This window comes from Macrobrachium nipponense, chromosome 7, assembly GCF_015104395.2.
Source record: "Macrobrachium nipponense isolate FS-2020 chromosome 7, ASM1510439v2, whole genome shotgun sequence".
In the NCBI taxonomy this organism is placed as follows: domain Eukaryota; kingdom Metazoa; phylum Arthropoda; class Malacostraca; order Decapoda; family Palaemonidae; genus Macrobrachium; species Macrobrachium nipponense.
In genome coordinates, this window is record NC_061109.1 from 84,308,381 (window position 1) to 84,333,077 (window position 24,697).

The 24,697-nt window shown below is 47.4% G+C and overlaps 1 protein-coding gene across 1 annotated transcript in view; it reads left to right on the top strand.

The window, feature by feature from the left end:
* Positions 1 to 1,405: 1,405 nt before the first annotated feature.
* LOC135217066 (kinesin-like protein Klp98A) overlaps positions 1,406 to 24,697 on the top strand; it is a gene marked incomplete in the record, with an annotated part of 164,516 nt that continues 141,224 nt past the window's right edge. Inside the window, 1 exon segment of the mRNA XM_064252747.1 lies at positions 1,406 to 1,960. Within this exon segment, the coding sequence (XP_064108817.1) occupies positions 1,914 to 1,960 (47 nt within the window).

Genomic DNA, 24,697 nt, shown 5'->3' on the forward strand with positions numbered 1-24,697 from the left:
TTGTTTGTTTGTTTTTGCCTTTAAAGCAAACTTGAAAATGTCTCAGAGTAGAAGTGAAATTGTTTTGATTTTATCTTGGCTATATACCTACTGTCTGTGTGCGTGCGTGTGTGTGTGGGTATCTTACTGCAAATAAACGATAACACTAGATCATTTATCTCTTTAGCATAAAAAAACGCTAAAAAGCATCATATAGAAAAAACTAAAACTAAATAACACATACTAAATAGTTAAACCATGATGATATAGTTTTAGTGTAACGTAGGTGGGGGCGGGGGACATCTTAACGCAGTGATTCAGATACATATAATAATGTAGTGAATGTCATGTTCATCCAGGAAAAGTGATGGAATACTTGAATATGAATCTGTTAAAAAGTTTGTGAACAACTATATACCCTAAAACTGGATAAACGTAACCTTTTGTAGTACTACTGGTCTGCCAAGTAATTTATTGAAGAAGCTATATGACTCAGTCAGTGAATCAGCCACAATCTTAACGAAAGACATCGTGACGCGGTCACGCCCATCTAAATCCTATATGCTTCACTTTCTAAAAATCTAAGCAGGAATCGATTATCAAAGATATCTCATAGCTTTAACTGTATTCTACCAAAATACTTAAAGAGCTTTTCGAATCGCATATGATAACTGTAATAATAACCATAGAACATTGCTAAAAAATACTTGACTGATGGAGCTATAAGCTGCAAGAGTGAAGTTGGAAGAGAGACAGAAGTAAATAACCTCTAGACTTAATAACTTGCCCAGGGGACTGGTAAAATCTGAATACATTTGAATGATTTAGGAGTAAATATAACTTATGTCCATCTGGAAAGGACTATGACAATGACGGGAAAGTTTTTCTGTAAAAGTATAAAGTATGACTGTGAAAAAAAAGGGGATGGGCTCCTGGTGAACCAAATGACGGACGATAGGAGGGCATAAGCACGGATAGATAGTTTGTTGTAAAAGGAAATGCTTGCAGTAATCTATGCCTGAAAGAGAAAGACTAATGATAATGACTGTACTATAATAAGTCTCGGTGTTGTTTATGCAAAATCTCGGGTAAAAAATGAAAACCATCCACAGAGACACAAGGAATCTCAAGAAAAAAAAACTGTTGTTGCATTTTTTCAGTGGTGTTCACGAAATAAAATGGAATAATGGACATATGTATACATTATTCGTGCACGTGTCTTACGAATATGTCTCTATAAACCCTGGACGTTCTTGAACAAGAACAAAACGCCACCTGAAATGAAGATCATACAAGAGTAAAGCAAACTTAAAAGATAATTAAAGATGCTCCTATTCTGCAGGAGCTACGATACTGACGAGAAAACACTAAAATACAATTGTTAAGTATAAGAAGCAACTTATTTTGAGAATATACAAGGGCCCACCAGAGAGGGAGTCATCTTTGTGGAGGGCTGTACTACATAAAACCAAACAAAGTGAACAAAGTGAAATTGTATTTGTCATGATTAACACGTTCTGAGGTTACCGTCATGAATAAGAATGATCTCAGAATCCCTTTTGACGAATATCAAGTCACACCGGTGGAGAACTCCTGTTCTAATAGAGAGACTTGCTGGTGTTCTAAGATAGAAAAGAAACTGAAAGGACAGCATTTATTCGTGTTATAAACTATTCATTAGTTAAAATAACATTTGTGTTATTGTGACCTGTCATCCCGTGACTCAAAAATTTGTCCCTTATTTCTGAGTAACGTGACTCCATCTCCGTCGTCTTGTCGTCCCTAATGTCTCTGTTAAGACGTGGTTTGTTTTTAACCATTTTGTAAATAAAAGCGACACGGCTCCTAATGTCATCCAAACTTGGCACCTCCGACGTTGTTCTTCCCTAGGATGTTCACCTTCATCGCAAGGCTGTGATATAATGTTATGAATAATGGCTTCGGTCAAAGTTGCAGTGCGTGTTCGACCGTTTAACCAAAGGTAAGATTTATACTAAGACCCTCTCCTGTCACTAAAAGTTTCGTCCTTGGGGTCATGAGATTGATCCTACATTGGGCTGCCATGTTTGGGCCCTCGTCGAAAGGACCTACGTTACCGTAGACTAGATTAGCCATAACCTAATTCCTGTAGCTTGTAGAATATGGAACGAGCTTACTAAATTAGTCGTATGTAGTACTATACTACCCTAGTAGCAGTAGCTATAGTAGGCATAGGTATCAAGTAGGCCTTACCTACCTAGCTACTAGGTAGTAGTACCTAACCTATGGCTAGAGCTTAGTGTCTAGGCTAGTATGTAGGTATACCTAGTCTATAGCTATGGCTTAGGCAATGCGAAATTGGTACTCGCATGGGGTACCTAGGCTAGTTTGCATAGGTATATATCCGCGGTATGCAGTTACAGCTCCTATCCAAGTACCCAGTTGATATTAGGCTAACCCAGAGGCCAGCGTATGCAGCGAAACAATACCTCTTGCCAGAACAAACGAGCTTGCCAAGAATATTTAGATATGCGGATGAGGCGCAAAGCACCTTTCTGCCACGTTCTTACTGACAGCACACATTAACAAGAAAATTGGCTGTCCACGGATATGCACTCGCTCCCTCACATACTAGGTTAGTTTATGTAGAGTAGAGTATGGTAAAACTAGTATGGGGTTGCTCCTAATCACATATTAGTAAAATGGAAATTGATGTCTCCTAGGGTAGAATATCACAGCAGGCCACCTACAATCAACGCTAGCCACCCTCCGAAAAAGAACATTATAACGCGTCCTGACACCGGAGATGGGCATCAGTCACGACTTCTTGTCGGTGAAAAACGGAGCTAAAGACCTCTACTCTCCTTTCGAAGTAAGTATTTTCTCCAAAGTTAGAAATTAAGGCCAAATTTTAAGATTTAAACAGAGGGTACTGAAAATGGCGCCCATGGCAGTGGAAATCTCTCCAAAACGCTTTAGAAATTTTTATGCTGGGGTCACACATTCACGTATCGCGACGGCGTATGCCCACGTATGTGGATCTTGGGCATCATCGCGGTGAAATGACCTAGAACAGCTGGTAAACAGGACACGGGCTACCGGACGTAAAGCCAGCGACGTAAATTTGCGCCGCAAATGTACGCGCAAAGAAAGCAAGGTCGGACGTCTACCTGGAACTTACGCCGATCAACTTCATGTCAAGACCAGCCCCACCGCCCCCGTTGTGGGGCTGTGCTGTTGCCAGGGGTCATGAGCACATTACTACAGTTTTTTTAATTTTTTTTAAAATTTTTATTCTGTTTGAATCCGCGAAAGACATCTACAACACAGCTGAATATTACAGTTGAAAATTATATGCACACAAAATCGAGATTTATTATCATTGAGAGAGAGAGAGAGAGAGAGAGAGAGAGAGAGAGAGAGAGGAGAGAGAGAGATAGAGAGAGAGAGAGAGAGAGTATTTACCAAGATATTACTTTCTACTTGTACAACAAAAAACACATTTCAGTAGACGCAATTAGAATAATGGTTGTAAATGAGCACATCACTGATTATATATTAACCCCATTTCTGAATGATATTTATAGCAATAACCAAGTAACCAGTCGACAAGGAATACAATACGTAGTTTTAGGAATTATGATTTATGAACGCTTTGGGAGCTCTTATATAAGATTAGCACTAGAATTGTCTTGCTTCGATTTTACCATTCCAGACATAAACACTTAGACTTATAAAACTGTTGATATGGGCGATTTATATTTAAGCGATATAGAATAACATCTAATAACTTATCAAACATTCTTAAAAATAAATAGGAATTCTACCTATTCAAGATAATATTTTTTAGATGTATATAGGAATTCCTCTTAGATATTTACATTATTTGTTACACCATTATTGTAAGACTGCTATTCAGAAGAAATAATATCTTCGACACTTCCATAATCTGAGAATATCGTGTTACCTGGGAAAGTGTTCGTGTGTGTGTGTGTGTGTGAAAGTTATTCTAGCAGATTATACTATACGTTTGCTGTCTACAAGTGAAGTCTTTGTTATTTTTGGCCCTAAGCAGTAAAGTTTATTTCAAAAAGGACTACGTACTAGACATCCTAACAATTGTCTTCGTCATAAATTTCCCCAGTATTTTTTATATTCGTTATCCATTTCCCCACTCGCTTTTTATTGAAACCTTGTCTCCATATTCTGAATCGTGATCAGCCACCTGAGACACAGAGAAACAGCCCCTGGGCTATGAGCCATTAGTCCTGCTCCCACACAAATGGTTCGCACTGCATGGGTCCATATAAGTACTGTCCCAACCGGGATTATTCATAGCCTAAAGGAAACCTTACCAATAACACCAGGCCCCAAATCCTCTACTGTTCCCTCTTGCGTTGCTAATCATAAATTTAATTTCTTACTGGAGCAGGTGTGACAGACGACGTATATGCGGTAGATGCCGGAATCGGGTGTTGACGAAAATGACCCTGGTTGTTGATGATTCTGGTTGAGATTTGTGTACGGAACGCTGGAATACTACCTTGGGAATAGAGCCTGGGATTACCCTGTATCCCTCTGACAGATTTCTAATTCATTGTTTGATTGATGATAGCGGTCAAAAGTCAGGAGAAAGTGGAAATCGTATTAGGAGCCAGTGCTAAAGGATTATTCCAAAATCCGCCATTGTCAATGAAAGAAATAACTGAGACCGTCAGTTCTTGGGATAATCCTGTGGCCATATTTTCAAGTTGATTTTCCAACAGATGACCCGTAAGGGCGCCGACCTGACCTTTTATACCCCGCTACAGCGTTGCCATGTCGTACAGGGTTGTAAATGTGTGAATCGGTTTCGCCGTAGGCTGCAGCGCAATTAGGAGGCCCACGTGCTTCGCGGCGGAAAGAAAAACAACGACGGCGAACAATGCAGGTGACCCTAGCGCGTACCCCGCAGCAGTCACCGTGGGTCCCATGTGCAATGCCTGGAGCTACGTCAGGAGACATTTAGCGTGACCACCCGCGACTTGTTTGAACATTTTCAAAAACTGGAGTGGGCTACGGCGCCCTAGTGGGCGGAGCTTAGCACCCGGACGACACAGTCGCCGTACGTTTACGATTTTACGTGTGTTTTACGTTACATTTACGGTTTACTGACGTGAGCTGTTGCCAACTACCAATTTCCGCTCATGCGTGGCCGTGCGTGCGTTGATACGTGAATGTGTGACCTTAGCATTACTTACAACTAAAAATGTTTCGAAGATTGACGCCATCTCGATGTTTACGGAGTCGCTTGTGTCAACAAACTTTCCATTTCCTGTGATAAATCCGCACACCACTTGTACCCACAGACGCTGAGGCACTTTTATCACAACAATCGAAACACGATTTCTCACCAACAAACAAGCCAGGAGTAAACAGCTGTTTTGGTAGAAGATGACGAGAAGCGTGCTCTTAGCTAATTTTTAAATAAGTAGTAAAACATCAATATTTACATATTATGATGATTAATTTGAAAATATTCGTTATTGAAAAAGTAACTCGACTCTGACTCAAATTTAAGTAATTATTTTTCTGAATTAGAAACGTTTCTTTTAAGTTCTGTATTATGACGTCCACGACATCTTGACTTTCGTACCTATTGTAAATAATTGCTATACTCAACTGTCATTGCAGAACAGTTTAACAGTTATTCATGCAGATTGTTATCAGCTATACATGTAATTGTTATAATTGTAATGCGCATATATATTTATTATTTACTTTTTGGATATATGAAGATGTTTTACTGCTGGATTATCGCCGTAGTGTGACGCAATCGTTTTCGGTCCATGGGCCTCTGTCTGTTTTCGCACCATAAGAAATTATGGGGCCGAATTTTGCAATGACCAGAAAGTCGTTAAAAGAGGGAAAGTTAGCATGAGGGGCATATGTTTTGACTGAGAAAAATACAAATTTATTTCAATAGCTAGCTTGTAAAAAATACTTGGTTTATAAAAACTTGAGATTGACAACTAAGCAGCATGTCTACTATGGGTTCAGAGAGTGCAAGCACGTTTTTGGGCAATACCTATTTCTGTAACGAACACTCGTAACAGAACGAGATTTTGCATAGTGCATTACACCCAGTGCCGTAATTTATAAGGGTATCGTGAATCACTAATCGTAAAGAATAACGACACTTGACCTTGTACCAAGAGACAAAAACTCCATTATGCAGAAATGGATACGAACAAGCGTATAAAGCTCCACCTACCCTCTTCCCCCCCCCCCCCCCCCCTCCACCCGCCATCCCTTTTCTTCTTCGTTCCTCCGCCTTCCTTTCCTCTCTCTCTCTCTCTCTCTCTCTCTCTCTCTTCTCTCTCTCTCTCTCTCTCTCTCTGTTGCCATTCGGTATGGTGTTGCCCTCCAAACTGGGTATAAGACTACACACAAAATGTTGAAATTGGTGAAATTAGGCTATGTATTGGAAGATATATACATAAATATTATTAAAGCAATTTTATCCTTATTGCATTACTATGACAACTAGAATTCATGGAAACAGTTTATAATAATGGAACGGCGTATGTGTGAAGCCTCCACTAATGTGGCAACGATGATTTTGCCATTCTTAGCAGCAAACATTAAAGCATGCAAACATTAAAGGTTACATTATTTCTGGCATACGATTATTAAAGAAATTCAAAATACTAATAAGACTGAAATCAATGAAAAGTGCTAGCAAAAACAAAAAAGCAAAAAAAAAAAAAAAACGTAGTGTTCCTCTATGAACACTTTTCCGTATTAATTCTTTCCTCCCTATGGTTTTCGGCAGCCAGATGTACGAAAACGTTAGAAGAAACATTTGATTTTATCTACTTTCTTGAAATATCTGTAATTTTTCGGGGTAATTTGGTTGCAAAAAAGGGATAATATACATGAATAAATCAAAATTTTTAAATAACAAAGTAAATTTAAACTAAATAACGAGGTAAAGTAAACAGTTTAAGGAATAAAACTTATGCAGTTTCGTCGTCTGTCGTCGTCTGCTGTTCGTAATTGTGTTTATGGCGCGCGCGCTTAGAAACCAGGAACAGCAACGGGTTTAAAGTGCAATGTGGAGTGAACTGAGACAAATGTGTATAATAACAATCAAATAAGCACTGTGGAGTTTCAGTTGTGATGCAGTAAGGATAAAAACCGCCGATTACAAGGTAAGAATGAATTCAGTTCAAAACCATAACCCCGGGAATAACAAGTTTAATAACATAAAAATTTCACTTTCACTAATATTGGCAACAAAATGTTGTTTTATTGTGCTGATTACAACTGCAATCTTGAGTAAGATCAAATAAACGTTACATACATACGCTAACATTGTTCAAATGAGTGCTGGAAGGCTGGGGTGGGGAAAGATGGTGGCCGTCACTGATGAGAACCGTCCATGCAAAACGTAGCCGCCATATGGAATTTCAAAAACTGCCTTGAAAAAAACATATTTACGAAGAGCTCACATGCTTATTTTAGTTCGTATGGGGGCTTTCATATATCACAATATGTTGACGGAACTTCAGTCTTTTAAATGGGTATGCTTAGAGTTGCAATTGTATTCATGTTTCACCTAATTAAATATCGAGTGAATAAGACCCGTCCAACCGTGATGAGGGTTGGCCTGTCGTGATATTCTACCCTAGGCTATGTAGGGTAAAATACCGAATGGCCGGCCTCTACCGTAGCGCGACCATCTTCCCGAAAAAGTACTTTAACACGTCCTGTAGTAGGGTGAAAAACCGCAATTGGGTACAGGGTGGGACCATGTACGATCAATGTGTACAACCCCAAAAAAGTACATTATAACGCGTCCTGACATCGGAGATGGGCATCAGACTGCGCACTTGTTGTTGGTGAGAAACGGAGCTAAAGACCTCTACTCCGGTGTCAGGACGCGTTATAATGTACTTTTCTTGGGGTTGTACACATTGATCGTACATTGGTCCACCCCTGTACCATGCAGTTTTTTACCCTAACTCAGGACAGACATTAGTCAAGAGCCAGCGTACGTCGAAGCAACACCTCAAGACCCATACTTTCTTCTCAAAGTAGGGTAAAGCATACCATTCAAAAGATTGAAGTTTAGTCAACAAATTGAGATATATAGAACTGCCATATGAAGTAAAATAAGCATGTGAAGTCTTTGTAAAGTATGTGTAAAAATATTTGCATGTATATGTGACTTTTATTGATATTACTCAAGATTTTAGTTGTAATCAGCACAAGTAAACAACATTTTGTTGCCTAAATCAGTGAAAGTACGAGAAGTCTTATTCCCGCGATCATGTTTTGAACTAAAATGCATTTTTGTACATGAACTTCCCTGACAGATATATACTTAGCTATAGTCTCCGACGTTCCGACAGAATTTCAAAATCTCGCGGCACACGCGACAGGTAGGGTCAGGTGGTCTACCTTACCCGCCGCTGGGTGGCGGATGTACGAACCGCTCCCGTAAGCTTGTCAGATTTTTCTCTGTCGCGGGACGATAACAACTGTTGTCGGTTCCTCTCGATAGTTTTTCGATTCTCGCTTGCCTGGAGTTAATTTGGACTTCTTTTGGTGACGTATTCGCTTTGTTTGGCTTGGCATACGCTGATTGTGGACCGGTTTGATTTGAGTTTGATTTTCTTTAACGATGTCTGATCTAGAATCGGTAGTTAAAACTTCGGTGTTGTTTAGGGTTTGCGTGAATGAAGGATGTAAGGTGAGGTTGCCGAAAGCTCGTCGGTTAGACCCCCACACGGTTTGCATGAAATGCAGGGGAATGATTGTGCGTTTGCTAACCCTTGTAGTGAATGTAAGGGATTGAATGAAGAAGAATATAAGGCTATCTCTTCTTATGTTAGGAAGTTGGAACGTGATAGAGTGCGTAAGGCTTCTCTAGAAGTTCTAGCAGATCTAGAATGAGTGAGTTGGATGTGGATCCTAATAGTACTAACGTAGAATTAGAACCTTCTTCCAAGTTGCAGCCCCGGCTCCCCGCACCGAGCCGGAGATTCGCCTTCGGAGGCGGCAGCTCTGAAAGCCAAGAATCGTTCTGTGGATCAGAAGATTCGTCAGTTGGAAGGTAAGGAGAGTGTTAGTGATCAGTGCAGTGTCCCCAGTGTTGTGGAGGTGGTACGTCTGACCGGCTCCTTAGTGCCTCTAGGCCTAGACCTCTTCCAGACTCCCAGTTCCAGTGGAGTAGGAAAGTCGAAAGCCGCAGGAGGGCTAGGGGAGAGGGCCCCCACCCGGTCAGGCGTCCCCTCGGCAGATCCTGAAAGTACGTCCCAGGCTGCCTCGGATCGCTACAAGAAGGAGCTCCTACGCCAATGCTTCTCCTCTTCGTCGTCTCTCTCCGAAGAGAGGTTGGAACTCCCCGGATGCGTCGCGCCCGTTGAAGAGGGCTTGGAAGGCTCCCTGCAGTCCTTTGGCTTCTAGTCCGGAGGTTTTCCCCCGGTTTTAAGAATCGTCGGTGGAGGCGAAGAAACACAAGAATCCTGTGATCGTTCTTCTTCGAGCGTCCGCTGCCTGCTCGGGCCTGCTTCCGAGGAAGAATTAGAAGATTCTCCTACGAGAGTACTCGCGGGACTTCAAGCTCAGATCCAGGCGCTAGCAGACTCTCTAGCAGTTAGATCACGTAGGAAGAAGGACGTTTCTCTTCCGATCAAGAGATCTAGGCGCCGCTCTTCAGAGGATCGTTCTCCCTTCATATGGGGAGGTTCCGTATGAAGGTGGGGGGGGGGGGCTCGCGTGAGCGCCCTCGCTCGCGGGAGCGCCCTCACTCGCTGTGAGCGCCCTCGCTCGCCTGGCTCTCTTTCAATTTCAAGGCGCCAAACATCGGTAGGACGCTCTATGGAGAAAGAAGTTTTTTCTCCAGATTGGATTCCCGCTTCCGGTAAGCGCACTGCACCTGCTCATCACGCGATTTCTTCAACTCCCTCGCGTGAGACTTCTCCTCAGCAGCCTCAAGATTATAGAAGGCGCCCTTATACAAGTAGGCGTTCTTCTTCAGATGTCACTCTCCTCGAGTATCGGATCGTGACTTCTCTCCTGACAGGCATCTAGAGTCTGGTAGGAGTCGTGTGCATGATAGCACGGCCTACTGTTAGCCGTTTTCTGCCCCGCAAGGTAGGCGCCAAGAGCCTACTGCACATAGCTCTCCTAGTAGGCGCTGTCTCTTTTAAGGCGTCATACTCCTGATTATTCTCCTAAGGGCAGACAACAAGAGTCTTTCAAGCGCCCTTCTCCGTGTAGGCGCTCTCCCGCTTCTAGGCACACTTCTCCTGACCGTTTGTCTCTTGGTAGGCACCAGGAATCCCGGAAGCGCCCTTCTCCAAGTAGCGCTCGTTAGTTTTTTGAAAGCGCCCAGTTCTCCTGAATGTTACCTCTTGTTAGATGTCAAGAGTCTCGCAAGCAGCCTTCTCCTAGTAGGCGCATTTCGCCTTCCAGTCGAACTTCCGTTGATCGTACGCAACTGGACAGGTATGGAGAGCCGCGCAAGCGCTCTGCTCTCGATAGGCGCTCTTCTCCTGGCAGCCGCTCGCCCCAGGATAGGTGCATAGAGTATAGTAGGCGCTCGCCTCCTCGTAAGCGCCCTGCGGATGTTTCCGAGAATTCTCGGAGTAGGAGCCCTACCTCTCCTTCGGCTGAGATTCCGTATACCTCGAAGAGGGAGTCTCATCGTATACTTCCCAGATCTTCTCATCGTTCTCCAGTGGATGTGAACTCTTCTAAGAGAGGGCGTTCTCCAACCTCTCGCTCAACTCCTGCTAGGATCCCTTCGTCACCTAAGGATCTTCCGCGCTCGCCTCGACAAGACGTCCTAGAAGGTTCGGATGAGGAACCGAACACTTCTGCTGCTGTCTCTTCTTACAAGAAGCTTACAGAGCTACTTTTACAAGTTTTGGGGATTCCCTTACGCCTACGGCTCCTCCTTCTCCTCACTCACTTTTTTCAACGGCGAAGACAGCGAAGAGTTCTTCTTGTGTGAGGATGAAGCCAACTCTTTCTATGAAGAAGGCACTGAGGAGTTTTGGTTCCGGATGGCTTCCAAAGAAGAAGCGGGGAAAACGATGTTCGCTTTTCCTCCTTCGAAGTTTCAGGACGCGTGGTTCTCGTACGAAACAGGAGAGCCCTTAGGATTGGTCTACGTCTTCGTCTGATTCGGATTTTTTCGGCACTGGTAGATTCGACAAGGAGAACTGCCCTTAACTCGCTAAGACGACTTGGGCAATGAACGAATTGGATCATTTGCTCAAAGGTATGTTTAGAGTGCTAGAAGTATTTAACTTCCTTGATTGGTCGTTGGGAGTCCTAGCCAAGAAAATTGAAGTGCCAGAGTCAATTTCACCAGATGATCTTATGTGTGTTTTGTCTTGTATGGACAAGTCAGTAAGAGACGGAGCGAGTGAAATCGCCTCCCTTTATGGCCGGCATCGTGAAGAAGAGGTCGGTTTACTGTTCCTTCTTAACGAAGTCGGTCTCCCATGCTCAGAGGTCTTCTTTGCTGTTTGCTCCTCTGTCTACTCAGTTGTTCCCGAAACATCGAGTGCAGGACATTTCGAGGTCACTTTTCGGCCAAAGCCACCCAGGACCTTTTGGCACAGTCGGCAAGAAAACCTCGCCCTTCCTTTCCTACCAAGGCTAAGAAGGAAAAGGCAAGTGTTCGAGAACCCTTTCGAGGGGCATCTTCATCAAGAACCTCTACGTTTAGAGGTCGTAGACCTTCAAGAAGGGGTAAGACTTTCGCCAAGTCTGTTAAAGCCCCCAAATAACTTGCAAGTCCTTCAAACAACGGTGGGCGCCAGACTCTTAGAGTTTGCAGAAGTCTGGGCCAAAAAGGGGGGGCGGATCCTTGGACCCTTTCTATTTTGAGGAGAGAGGTTACCTCATCCCTTTCGTCGAAAGACCTCCCTTGACGACCATCCCAAGGGACTGACGGCCAGGTACAGAGACCCCATCATGAATCAAGCTCTCCATCTAGCAGTAGATCAGATGCTGGAGAAGGGGGCTATCGAACTAGTGACAGACCATCATTCATCGGGCTTCTACAACCGCCTTTTCCTAGTTCCGAAGTCCTCAGGGGGATGGAGACCGGTGTTGGATGTAAGCGCCCTGAACTTCTTCGTAGAAAAGAAGAAGTTCACGATGGAAACGCCTTCATCAGTGCTGGCAGCGCTTCGTCCAGGGGACTGGATGGTTTCCTTGGATTTTCAGGACGCTTACTTCCACGTACCGATCCATCCTTCCTCGAGGAAGTTTCTCAAGATTCATGATGGGGGGGAAAATTTTTTCAGTTCAGGGCTCTGTGTTTTTCGCCTCTCGACGGCCCCTCAAGTGTTCACGGGGATTTTGAGGAATGTGGCTCAATGGCTTCATTTGAAAGGGGTGAGGATGATCCATGTACCTCGACGATTGCTAATAAGGGCCAATTCAGAAGATCGTTGTTTGAAGGACTTACAAGTAACTTTAGAATTGACGAAGGCTTTGGGACTTCTCGTCAATTTCAAGAAGTCATCACTAATTCCCGAGCAAGAGTGTGTGTATCTCGGGATACAGATGAACTCTCTGAGTTTTCGGGCTTTTCCCTCGCAGGAAAGGATAGCCCGAGGATTCGAGAGAGTAACAACCTTCTTAGGAAAGAAGTATGCACAGTGAGGGAGTGGATGAGTCTGCTGGGGACACTCTCCTCTCTGGAGCAATTCGTTTCCCTAGGAAGGTTGCACCTGAGACCGCTCCAATTCTTTCTTCATCGGAATTGGAGTCGTCGTTCTCAGGATTTGACGTTCTCCCTGCGTTATCCCAGGACATCAAGAAACATCTCTTATGGTGGACAGATCCCAAACCTCTTTGCGAAGGGACTGTTCTCTTCAATCACAGACCCCCAACCTGGTGTTGTTCTCCGACGCGTCGGACATGGGGTGGGGTGCAACTCTGGGAACCAACGAAGTGTCAGGTACCTGGGTGGGGGACCAGGTAGCCTGGCACATCAACAGAAAGGAGTTGATGGCTGTGTGGTTGGCTCTGAAGGCTTTCGAGCCCAAAGTCAGAAGATCGGTAGTGCAGGTCAACGCGGACAACACTACAGCTCTGGCATACATCAGGAAACGGGGTGGGGGGGACGCATTCCTTCTCCCTGTACGAGACAGCAAGAGACCTTCTTCTGTGGGCAGAAGAAAGAGGAATCAAGCTTCTCACCAGGTTCGTGCAGGGAGAAAGGAATGTAAGAGCCAGATCTCCTCAGCAGGAAAGATCAGGTCCTTCCCACAGAGTGGACCCGTTCATCTGGATGTATGCCAGAGCCTGTGGAAGTATGGGGCAGGCCACACATAGACCTCTTTGCCACGTCAAAGAACAAGAGGCTGGATCCTTACATGCTCTCCGATATCGGATCCAGAGGCAGTAGCAATAGATGCTCTTCTTCTAGACTGGAACGGACTCGACGTCTACGCGTTTCCCCCCTTCAAGATCCTGGGGCTAACTATCAAGAAGTTCGTAGAGTCCCGATTCAACGAGAATGACCTTAATCGCTCCTTTTGGCCGGCCCAAGAATGGTTCACAGAGGTACTGGAATGGTTGGTGACCTTCCAAGATCGCTCCCGCTAAGGAGCGATCTACTCAGACAACCCCAACTTATGCAGACAGGTACCCACAAAAACCCCCAAATTCTCCTCGCTCTCAGTCTGACTGGTTTCAGACTGTCCCCAAAAGTTTGGTCAGAGCGAAAGGCTTTTCAGCAGCAGCTGCTAAAGCAATCGCAAAGACGAGGAGACCTTCCACTTGCGTGTATACCAGTCAAAGTGGGATGTCTTCAGACGTTGGTGCAAGAGGAAGAACATTTCCTCTTCCAGTACCTCTGTGACCCAATTTGCGGATTTCCTTATTTTTCCTCCAAAGAAGAATGTCATCTGGTTGTGTCAACTATTAAGGGATACCGCAGTATGTTGGCGGCGGTATTTCGCATAGAGGCTTAAACTATATCCGATGATAAGGACCTGCATGATCTTATTAGATCATTTGAAACCATTAAGCGTCCTCATGTAGTACCGAACTGGAATCTAGACGTTAGTCCTACAATTCCCTTGGATCGTCTAGATTCGAACCTCCTGGCTTAGCCTCTTTCAAGGACTTGACGAAGAAGGCTATCTTTCCTTTGGCCCTAGCTACAGCTAAAAGATGTGAGTGAGCTCCAAGCTATTGAGGGCAATGTAGGGTTTAAGGAAGATTCTATGGTATGTTCGTTTCTTCCAAGTTTCCTTGCAAAGAATGAAAACCCATCACGCCCTTGGCCCAGGAGCTTTGAAGTTCGTAGTTTATCTTTTCCCTCGTAGGGGGAAGAGCCTGAAAGAACTCTTTGCCCTATGAGAATTATGAAGTATTTCCTTAAGAGGAAGGAACAACTTAAGGCTAATCAAGATGTACTTTGGTGCTCCGTAAAGGACCCCACTCGGCCCATGTCGAAGAATGCTCTTTCCTTTTTTCTGAGAAGCCTTATTACAGAGGCACATGTTGCCTGTAAGGAAGATCAGTTTAGACTACTGAAAGTGAAAGCTCACGAGGTGAGAGCCATCGCAACTTCGCTTGCATTCAGAAAAAATATGTCTGTGCGGAACTTGATGGAGGCGACTTTTTGGAGATGCCAATCGGTTTTCGCAAACCACTACCTACGTGATGTAAAAATACATATGATAAATGCTTCGCCTTGGGTCCTTTCGTATCGGCGGATTCTTGTGCTGGGGCAGGGAGCTGAAACTTATCCTGTGTAAATGTTTTTATATGTTACCCTATATTTATATTGTTGTTTTTTGGTTGTCTGAAAGAGGTTGCAGGAGGCACCTCTTTTTGTCGTAATATTAACCCTTTGTATTTTGGTTAGGTGGTCTGGTGGGTTTTTGGCTCCTTGCAGAGGTAGTGGTAAGGATCTGTTTAGGTAAGCGGACAAGGCCCTCTACAGCATCCGACTTGGATTCTACCACAATAGGGGATCACATATCCAGTGGTAGATCCGAGAGTCTTTCAGCATCAGGTCACGTCCTAGCTGTAGCTCTCCAGGCAATGCAGACTCAGAGATAGTATCTATGAAGTCTTCATCCTGAAAAGGTGAGAACCAAGGTTTTTATATCCTACAACATTAGTTGTTTCCCGTCTTACCTGTATTATTGAGCTGTCTCTTACCCTCCACCAAGGGTGCCAATCAGCTAAGTATATATCTGTCAGGGAAGTTCATGTACAAAAATGATATTGTTAAACTACAATAAAGTTTTGTACATACTTACCTGGCAGATATATACGATTAATGGCCCACCCAGCCTCCCCTCAGGAGACAGGTGGAAAAGAAAAATCTGACAAGCTTACGGGAGCGGTTCGTACATCCGCCACCCAGCGGCGGGTAAGGTAGACCACCTGACCTACCTGTCGCGTGTGCCGCGAGATTTGAAATTCTGTCGGGAACGTCGGAGACTATAGCTAAGTATATATCTGCCAGGTAAGTATGTACAAAACTTTATTGTAGTTTAACAATATCATTTTTACCTTGTAATCGGTGGTTTTATCCTTACTTCCTTCACAACTGAAACTCCACAGTGTACACATTTTGGTCTTAATTCACTCCAAATTCAACTTGAAATACGTGAGTTTGTTTATGGCAAAGCCATGGCAGGAATAATTTTGTATGTCTGGGCAGCCAGAATCCACGAGTTGAGCAGATGATGGGTTAGTGAATTGTTTATCACAAAAAAAATAAATAAATAAATTGTACTTTTTTGCCAGCACTTTTAATTTATTTAAGTCTATATTACTATTTTGACTTTTTTTAATTTTTAATAATTGTATGGCTGAAATAATTAATTGTTCCGACACGGCATACAAACCTTCGGTCCTTTTACAATAGGAAGGTACTAGCGGCAGCTGGATAGGTCGTAAGCTTTCGAACAAGGGGTTCGGTAGTTAACTGCTTGTCCGACAGGCGCGCGCGCGCGACGGGAGGTAAACAAACCACTTTGCTTTCGGCCTCACAGCGAGGGACGTGTGTGTTCGACGCTCTCTGCCCGGCTTCTCGTCGTTTGCTTTCTTGAGTATATGGTTGTGTTTGTGTATGAAAGAATTCATTGTAAGTACAATCATTTCTCTCTTTTCATATTATTTGAAGTGTTATTGATTAATGATGGAATCTCCTCGCCTCGCTACCCCACGGAGACTATGCCCGGGTACCGAAGGGCGTAAATGCGGGAAGTTCCGCTCTTTCCCGGAGATAGACCCTCATATTTTGTGTGCTCGGTGTCGGGGGCGCGAATGCACCCGAGCCGAGCCATGTGATGTTTGCAATAATTGGTCGGAGGCGCAGTGGTCTTTGTATGAGGGCAGGAAGAAGCGAAGGCCTGCAAAGGAGTCGTCGGAAAGCTCTCCCGCACTCCTTTGGTGACGGACACTTCGTCTTCTTTCCTGCCGCCCGCTCAACTTCCACGTATCGCGCCTTCCCCTTCGGGGGGGGTTTCTAGGTCCTTCTCCTCTCCTGACTTGTCGAGTGTGGAGGAGGGCGCTAGATACCCTGACGTCGAGTTGTACTCTGGGTCCTCTATCCGTTGCGTCTTCGCAGCGAACGGGTAGAGGATCCCCCCCTAATCACCCCGACATTTTGCCTCCTCAGGTGCGGTTTCCGCGAAGGATGACCTCGGCCAGGTGTGGGCATCGTTGGGGGCTGCAGGGCGTGCCGAGTGTCCAGGGGCTGCTCTACCATCTCGCTGGCTCCGTGGCGGTCACCCATGCTACGGTCACGACCACCACCAAGACCCTTACAACACCCGGCTACGCTTCACCTCCTCACCTGGTGTACACCCCGCACGCGGTCTCTGTGACACCCACTACATCGGTGCAGGGGCCAGTCGCCGTACCTCGGGGGAGTGTGATGCCGCACCTGGGTTTTGCCGTGCTGCCGCGACCGGACTTCGTGTGCCGAAGAGCTCGCCCCTGGACCTCCCACGGTACCTAGGATGTCTGTTGCGTGGTCCGCCCATCTGGACCGCCTTCACAGTCTGCCGTACCTGCCGTACCTTGCCCAGCTGCTGTCCACGTTGACCCACTGCTGACCGTTCCTGTACCTGCTCCTGCTGTCTCTTCTGCCGTTCCTGTGATGCCTGCACATGCTGATGTTGTTCCTGTTCCTGGCGCCCGCTGCTCCCGATGCTGATCTGTTCGGACAGGTGCGTCCGGGCCCTGTTGCTTCGGCAACAGCAGCCCCGGCTCCGCTCTGGATGACAGATTCTTGACCATCGGTCCTGAGGAGGTTGACGAAGAAGAAAGAAGAAGAGGAGGAAGGTGTCGTCGTCGTCTTCATCTCTTCTTCGTCGTCGTCGTCGTCTGCCGCCTCTTCCCCTTCTTCTTCTAAGGCTCCCCCGCCGAAGAAGAAGAAGGTCGCCTCCCCCCCCCCTAAGAAGTCTCCTTCGGGAACCTCTAAGGGCCCGTCTCGCTCTGGTGAGACGGGGGGGTCTTCCGCTGGTCACCCTGCTCCTTCGGGGGCAGGACCCGTCTCTTCTTCCGCAAGGAAGAAGACTACGGGGACCAGAGGAGTGCCGGCTAACACCGGCACTTCCTCACCTGCTGTCAGTGGTTCGGCCACAGCAGCAGGGTCCGTCTCGGCCTCTCGTTCGCGAGAGGTACCGAGTGTACGGTCGCCTAACAGCGGCCGTACAGCCAAGAACCAGACCTCTGAGTCCGCTCAGCGTCAGGTTCACGGCACGGAGCGGAAGACTGGTGACAGCCGCTCACGCGATCTCACCAGACCAGCTCTCGCTCTCGCGGCGAGCAGCTGGCTACCCGGGCGGACGTGACGGTCCATGACCGGCCACGGGCTGAGGCTGGGAAGAGGTCCCCCCGTTCGCCGGCACCAGCCACGGCTGGTACCAGCGAACTGACGCACCGTGAGGATACGCACCGATCTCACCGTGACAGTGGAGCTCGCCGGTCGCCTGACCGTCACTCTCACAGAGAGCGATCGGGTACGGCGACCAGCACCAGCTCCTCTGACACACGAGACCGGGGCCGCTGTTCTCGGTCCAGCCGGTCTCCACAGCGAGACGGCTCGACTAGGTCTGCAGCTCGATCGCCACCGCGGGTTGGTTGGCGATCGCCTGCAGTCTTCCAAGCCCGCTGGTTCTGCCAGCGAGCGAGGAGGGAGCGTCAGGTCTGCCTCTCCCATACCTTCAACCTCCTCGGGTTACACCGGGACCCGGGGCGAGGTATTGAGGAGTGATCGTGAGGGTGCGCCCCTCAGGATCCCACCACGTCGTCGTACGTACCAGGCACGGTTCTGGGCGGCCAGGTCGTACGCACAGGTGGTTGGAGGAGACCGAGAGGGGTCTGTCGCTGTTCCTCCCCTTGAGGGAGGAGGGTCTCGGGAGATGCTCCTGTTTAGAGGGACTGGACGGTCCGACTCCGCAGGACGCAGTCACTCCTGAGATCCAGAGGAACTTTGCCGAGGTTATTGCGCTGATTCGTCAGCACAACGACCTCACGGAAGGATCGCCGCTCCCACCATCCGAGCCCACGTCCCGGCTCGAGTCGTTCTGGGGCCCGAAGAGGGAACCCAGACCGACGGTGGGTTTGCCGCGTTCTGAGCTTGCGGACTCAGTGCTGGACCAGGTTGAATCGCTTGTCTCCGGACAAGACGGTTCGCTCAAGTCTGGCAGGTCGAGCAAGCTGCTTCCACCTCCTCTGCTGCGACAGCGGCGTTTTTACGTGCCATCTGAAGACCCGATGCCGCCCAAACAGGTGAACCCGGAGTTAGCCAGGCTGACTCCGGGTGTGTCTCTGCAGCAGCTCCTGTCCGAGAACCTGTGGTTCTCGCAGCAAGAGGCACTCGGCCTGGAATCTACTGCCATGGCAGCTTTCCAGGCCGTCTCCTGGCTAGATCTGTGGTCCCTCACAGTATCTAAGGTCGCAGCCAACTCCGGGGGGAATTTCTCCCGAAGATGACTCGGCCTTCAGGAGACTTTGCCAGTCTGGAGGAAGAGCCATCTCCTTCCTTGCCACCAGACGGTGAACCTGTGGGCCAACCTGGTACTCCGACGAAGGGACGCTGTCCTTACTCGGGTTTCCAGGGCGGCGTGCGTGAAGCGGCGTTGGGACTTCGCAACGGACCTTTACGGAGTTCCACGTCTCTCTTCCCAGGAGAGATGGTGGACGCTGCGGTGGACAGACGGCGCACTGACGACAGTGACCGTCTGGTTCACCAGGCAGTCTCGAAGGCTTCTGGGCAGCCTCGGACTGCGGCAAGTCTAAGAGCTCGGCTAGCGCTCCTCGGTGGCTAAGACGGAGCTGCGTCGAAGCCCCTCCGGGGAAAGACTCTGTCTTCTTCGACTTCTACCAAGGGGAGCCGTAACCAGCCCTCCTCCTCCCGTGGAGGCTCTGGGAAGAAGTCGAAGAAAGGGGGGAAACGCTAGGGACGGCGTTCCCGCCTCCACTTTGCTGCCAGAGTGGGGGGGTGCCTGCCCAGCCATTGGGCAACTTGGCAGCGCTACGGCGCCGAGACCTGGATTGTAGAGTCCTTCGGGAGGGATATCTATTACCCTTCGAATCTCGGCCACCCCTCACCTCCAACCCGGTCCAACAGCAGTCGTACGTTCCAGGGTCATCGAAGGACGTAGCATTGAGACAGGAGATCAAGACATGCTGAGCAAGAGAGCTGTAGAAATCGTCACGGATCAGTCACCGGGCTTTTACAGTCGACTCTTCCTGGTGGAAAAGTCTACGGGGAGGCTGGCGCCCGGTGATAGATCTCTCTCCCCTGAACGGTTTGTTCGCCAGACCCGGTTCACGATGGAGACGGCACGCTCAGTGCTCGACTCCATCAGGGAGAACGATTTCATGCTTTCAGTGGACTTGAAGGATGCGTATTTCCAAATACCCATTCATCAGTCCTCCAGAAACAGTTACCTGCCGCTTCATCCTCGACGGGACGGTGTACCAGTTCAGGGCACTTTGCTTGCGGTCCTTCTCAAAACCGCCCCACAGGTGTTCACGCGAGTGTTCACTCTGGTGTCTGCTTGGGCCCATTCGCACGGGATACGTCTGATGAGGTATCTCGACGATTGGTTAGTCCCTGGCGAGCTCCCGCTCGCAGTTGCTACAGGACAGGGATCGACTGCTCGAGTTCTGTCGCGATCTGGGGATCGTTGTGAACTTCGAAAAGTCCGATCTCGAGCCCAAGCAGAGGATGAAGTAACCTGGGTATGCTGATCGACACGGTAGCAGGGCGAGTCTTCCCCGCAGACTCGCGGATCAGCAGATCAGGGAGGCAGCCAACCAGTTCTGTCTCGGCAGGAAAAGGAACAGGTAGCCTCAGCGATGGCAAGTCGTATCGGACACCTGTCGTCACTCGAGAAGTTAGTCCCTTCACGGGCGTCTTCACCTGCGGTCTCTTCAGTGGAGACTAAAGGAGAGTTGGTCACAGGCGACGGATCCCCCAAGCTTTCCAGATGTCACTGACACAGGAGGTGAGGCAGGACCTAGCCTGGTGGCTGGATGACAGGAACCTCTTAAGAGGAGTGCCTCTGCGCACTCCCCCCCCAGGACATGCAGCTGTTCTCAGACGCATCGACGAGGGATGGGGCGCACACCTGGAGGAGTTGCTGACTTCAGGAGTGTGGGACGAGAACGACAAGCACCTTTCACATCAATGTACTGGAACTCAAGGCAGCGTTCCTCGCTCTCCAAGAGTTCCAGGACCGCTTGATGGGACACTCAGTGGTGTTGATGTGCGACAACACCACGGTGGTGGCCTACGTCAACAAACAGGGGGGCCTAGTGTCTCTCCCGTTGTAACCAGTTGACTCGGCAGGTGCACGAGTGGGCCGAGGCACACTCAATAGAGCTGTCGGCACGCTACATTCCAGGGAAGAGGAATGTAGTAGTAGACACGCTCAGCCGTCGGGGGAATCAGGTGATAGGGACCGAATGGTCTCTACACCAGGACGTGGCGGAAAGGCTCTCGACCTGTGGGGGCGACCAGTCGTGGATTCTGTTCGCCACCCGGCACAACAGGAAGCTCCAGGTGTTCTTCTCGGCCGTGCCGGACCCATGGGGCAGCTGCAGAGGACGCTCTTCAACACCCGTGGGACAACCTCTTCGTCTATGCCTTTCCCCCACGTTCAGCCTGATTCGCAAGGTGATCAGTCGAGCACTGGTCACCCCGAATCTCAGGATGATCCTGGTAGAAAAAAAAAACTCCCAAATTGGCCACAGGCCATTTGGTATCCGGACCTGCTGGCTCTTCTCGCAGGAGAACCGAGAGAGATTCCCCCTTGGCACAACCTTCTCGCCCAGCCACACGTCGAGCGGTACCACCGAGCAGTCCAGTCCCTACGTCTTCACGGCTGGCTGTTATCCACCATCTCTTGCGAACGAGAGGCTTTTCTCGTAGCGCAGCAACAGAGATGGCTGGAAACGTCCGTCAGTCCTCTGCAGCTGTGTACCAGGGGAAGTGGGCCGTCTTCTGTGGTTGGTGTCGTAGACGGGGTCTATCTCCTCTCAGAGCCACTCTTCAGCAGGTAGCGGATTTCCTCGTTTTTTCTTCGCGAGAGAAGCTCCTCTCAGTCCCCACAGTCAAAGGATACAGAGCCGCCTTGGCGCTCGTTCTGAAAACTGAGGGGATTGGACATCTCGAACTCGTTCGAGATCTCCTTGCTTATGAGGAGCTTCGAAAGGTCTTGCCCACCCAGGGAACTCAGGCCCCCTGCGTGGGATGTGACTCTCGTACTTAGGAGTCTGACTCGAACGCCGTTCGAGCCACTCCGAGAGTCGTCAGACAGGGATCTGACCCTCAAGACCCATCTTCTTGCTGGCCCTGGCATCGGCGCGAAGAGAGTAGGGGAACTTCATGGTCTTCCTATGATGTACGACACTCCAGGGGATTGGGGATCCGTGACCGCTCCGATTTCGATCCGCTCGATTTCGTCCCGAACTTCGTTGCGAATGACTCAGAAACCGTCGATCCCTGACGACAGGTTTGGGAGTCATTCACGATTCCCTCCCTATTGGACTTCACCGATAATGATGCGGATGAGATGCTGCTTTGTCCTGTGAGGGCGCTACGGCGCTATCTGAAGAGAACTCGACACCTCAGGCCTGAGTGTCGACGCCTCTTCGTTAGCACCGGGGTCACCAATAAAGAAGTATCCAAGAACACTCTTTCATTCTGGCTGCGTGAGGTCATCAGGAGGGCGTATGAAGCTGATGGTAGTGACGACACCCGTACGTCCCGTCCGAGAGCTCACGAAGTCAGAAGTATTGGCCCCTCGTTGGCGTTTCGTAAGAACTTCTCCGTGGCGCAGGTCCTGAAGGCAGGGGTCTGGTCTAACCAGACTACCTTTACGTCCTTCTACCTTCGGGATATTGCCCACAGGTCCTTGGATACCTTTTCCTTGGGACCCGTGGTGGCTGCTCAACAAGTTGTGTAGCTAACCCAGACCCTCGCAGGCTGAAACAGCATCGAGTCCTGGTGTGACTGTGTGGATGGATGTGTGAATGAGTGAGTGACTGGCTCCCTCTTCCCGTCTTTTCCTCCTCCTCTACCTGTGGGCAGAGGGCCACGGTCGTCACTACGCTGGATGAGGACGAGATGCAGGTGAGCTATTTGACAGAGCCCCATCCTATCCCTTTCACTAGGGATAGGAGCAGAATATCCACCACTTCCTTCTACAAGGGGGGGAAGTGGATGCCTACAAGAGTCAAACCCATGACTTTATATTTGCTCCTGTACAGGAACAAGTTCTTACATGCTGGTACGAAGAGATTACGCTTGCCTCTTCTCTTAGTACTCGTCCAGAGGTTCTGACCATTGATGCCTGCGGTGCACACCCCGATCAATCGGACAGGAGGCTTGGATCCCTCCCTCGCTCTTACGACCAGGGAGGCTTCCAAGGTTGGGCGAACACCAGTCTGTTCACAAAAGACTCAGATTCCTCCCACCAAGAAGTGAGTCTTCCTATTGTAAAAGGACCGAAGGTTTGTATGCCGTGTCGGAACAAATGACAATTTGTCCAAAATTGCATTTTTCCTAACTATACAAACCTGAGGTCCTTTTACACATAGCCCCACCTCATGCCACCCTCACTCTGCAGTTTTTGCTTGGGCCAAAAGCAAAAGTGATTTGTTTACCTCCCAGTCGCGCGCCGCGCGCCTGTCGGACAAGCAGTTAACTACCGAACCCCTTGTTCGAAAGCTTACGACCTATCCAGCTGCCGCTAGTACCTTCCTATTGTAAAAAGGGACCTAGGTTTGAATAGTTAGGAAAAATGCAATTTTGGACAAATTGTCATATTTTTTTGATAATTGTACAGCTGAAACAAAAGTAATCTTTAATGCGTTCTAGGAATGGCAAGTCATAGTTGACAATTTAGTTGAACTTGACACATATGCTGATGCCTTTGCAAACTGTTTCCATGAATGGTAGATGTCATAGTTATGCAATAATGATAAAATTGCTCTAACATATATATATATATATATATATATATATATATATATATATATATATATATATATATATATATATATATATATATATATATATATATATATATATATATTACAAATAGATACGCTAAATTCACATATCTCCATGGTTTTGTGTAAGTCTTATCCCAAGTTTGGAGGGTAAACACACAACAATTTACAAAACTGATTAAAAAATAGGAAAGTGCAAACAACATCGTAGCTAATGTTCACAGCAAAACTGTTGGAATTTGTGTCAGGGATCTGGGTACTTTTACAACAACAAATATTTTCAAATGAATTATCACAAATACATAATAAATAAATGCAATTCATAACCTTATTCTAGTCTTTGACTTATTATTTAAATGTTATCTAGCGCACTCTTCTTCTTCCCAAACAATCGTTATATTTACCCTCAAAATGGGCTGGGCTAGTTACCTAAACCAAAACAGAAGAGCACTACTGCGAATTAAAATTTTTGAGCTGCCATGATAATTACTCGGTAAGTATATGGTATAAAACTTTATTTTCATACATTCAACTTACCTGTCAGATATATACATAGCTATAGACTCCGTCGTTCCCCGACAGAATTTCAAATTTCGCGGCACTCGCTACAGGTAGGTCAGGTGATCTACCGCCCTGCTCTGGGTGGCAGGGCTAGGAACTATTCCCGTTTTCTAATCATATTCTCTCTGTCGCCGGCTGTATCAACATTGTTGTTACTTCCTCCTGACTAGAATTCGTTTTTCGCAAAGCTTTTGATCATCTCTCGCTGATATTTGGTGACGTACTTGGATCGTTGTTTGGCATTCGCTATCGTGGACTGTTTTTTGGACTTGGTTTTTGGATTTTGTGAATATGTCTGATTCTAGTGTTAGTTTCAGAGTGTGTGTGAATGAGGGCTGTAAGGTGAGGATTCCGAAAGCTTCGGTAGATCCTCACACTAGTTGTAGAGGGTGTAGAATGTTGAATGTTCAATTGAGAATACGTGTAATGAGTGTGTGAGAATCTGAGTGCACAAGAGTGGAAGAATCTAACTTCTTACTTGAAGAAGTTAGAGAGAGATAGAGAGAGGAAGAAAACCCATAGAAGGTCTGCCTCTCATGATTTACTTTCTAGCTCTGTAGCTTCTTCCTATGATGATAATGACCATTCTGTTTCAGCCCGTTCACAAATGGCTAATCCCTCTAGTTCGGCTTCGGAAATAGCAGAACTTAGAGCTTCCCCCCTT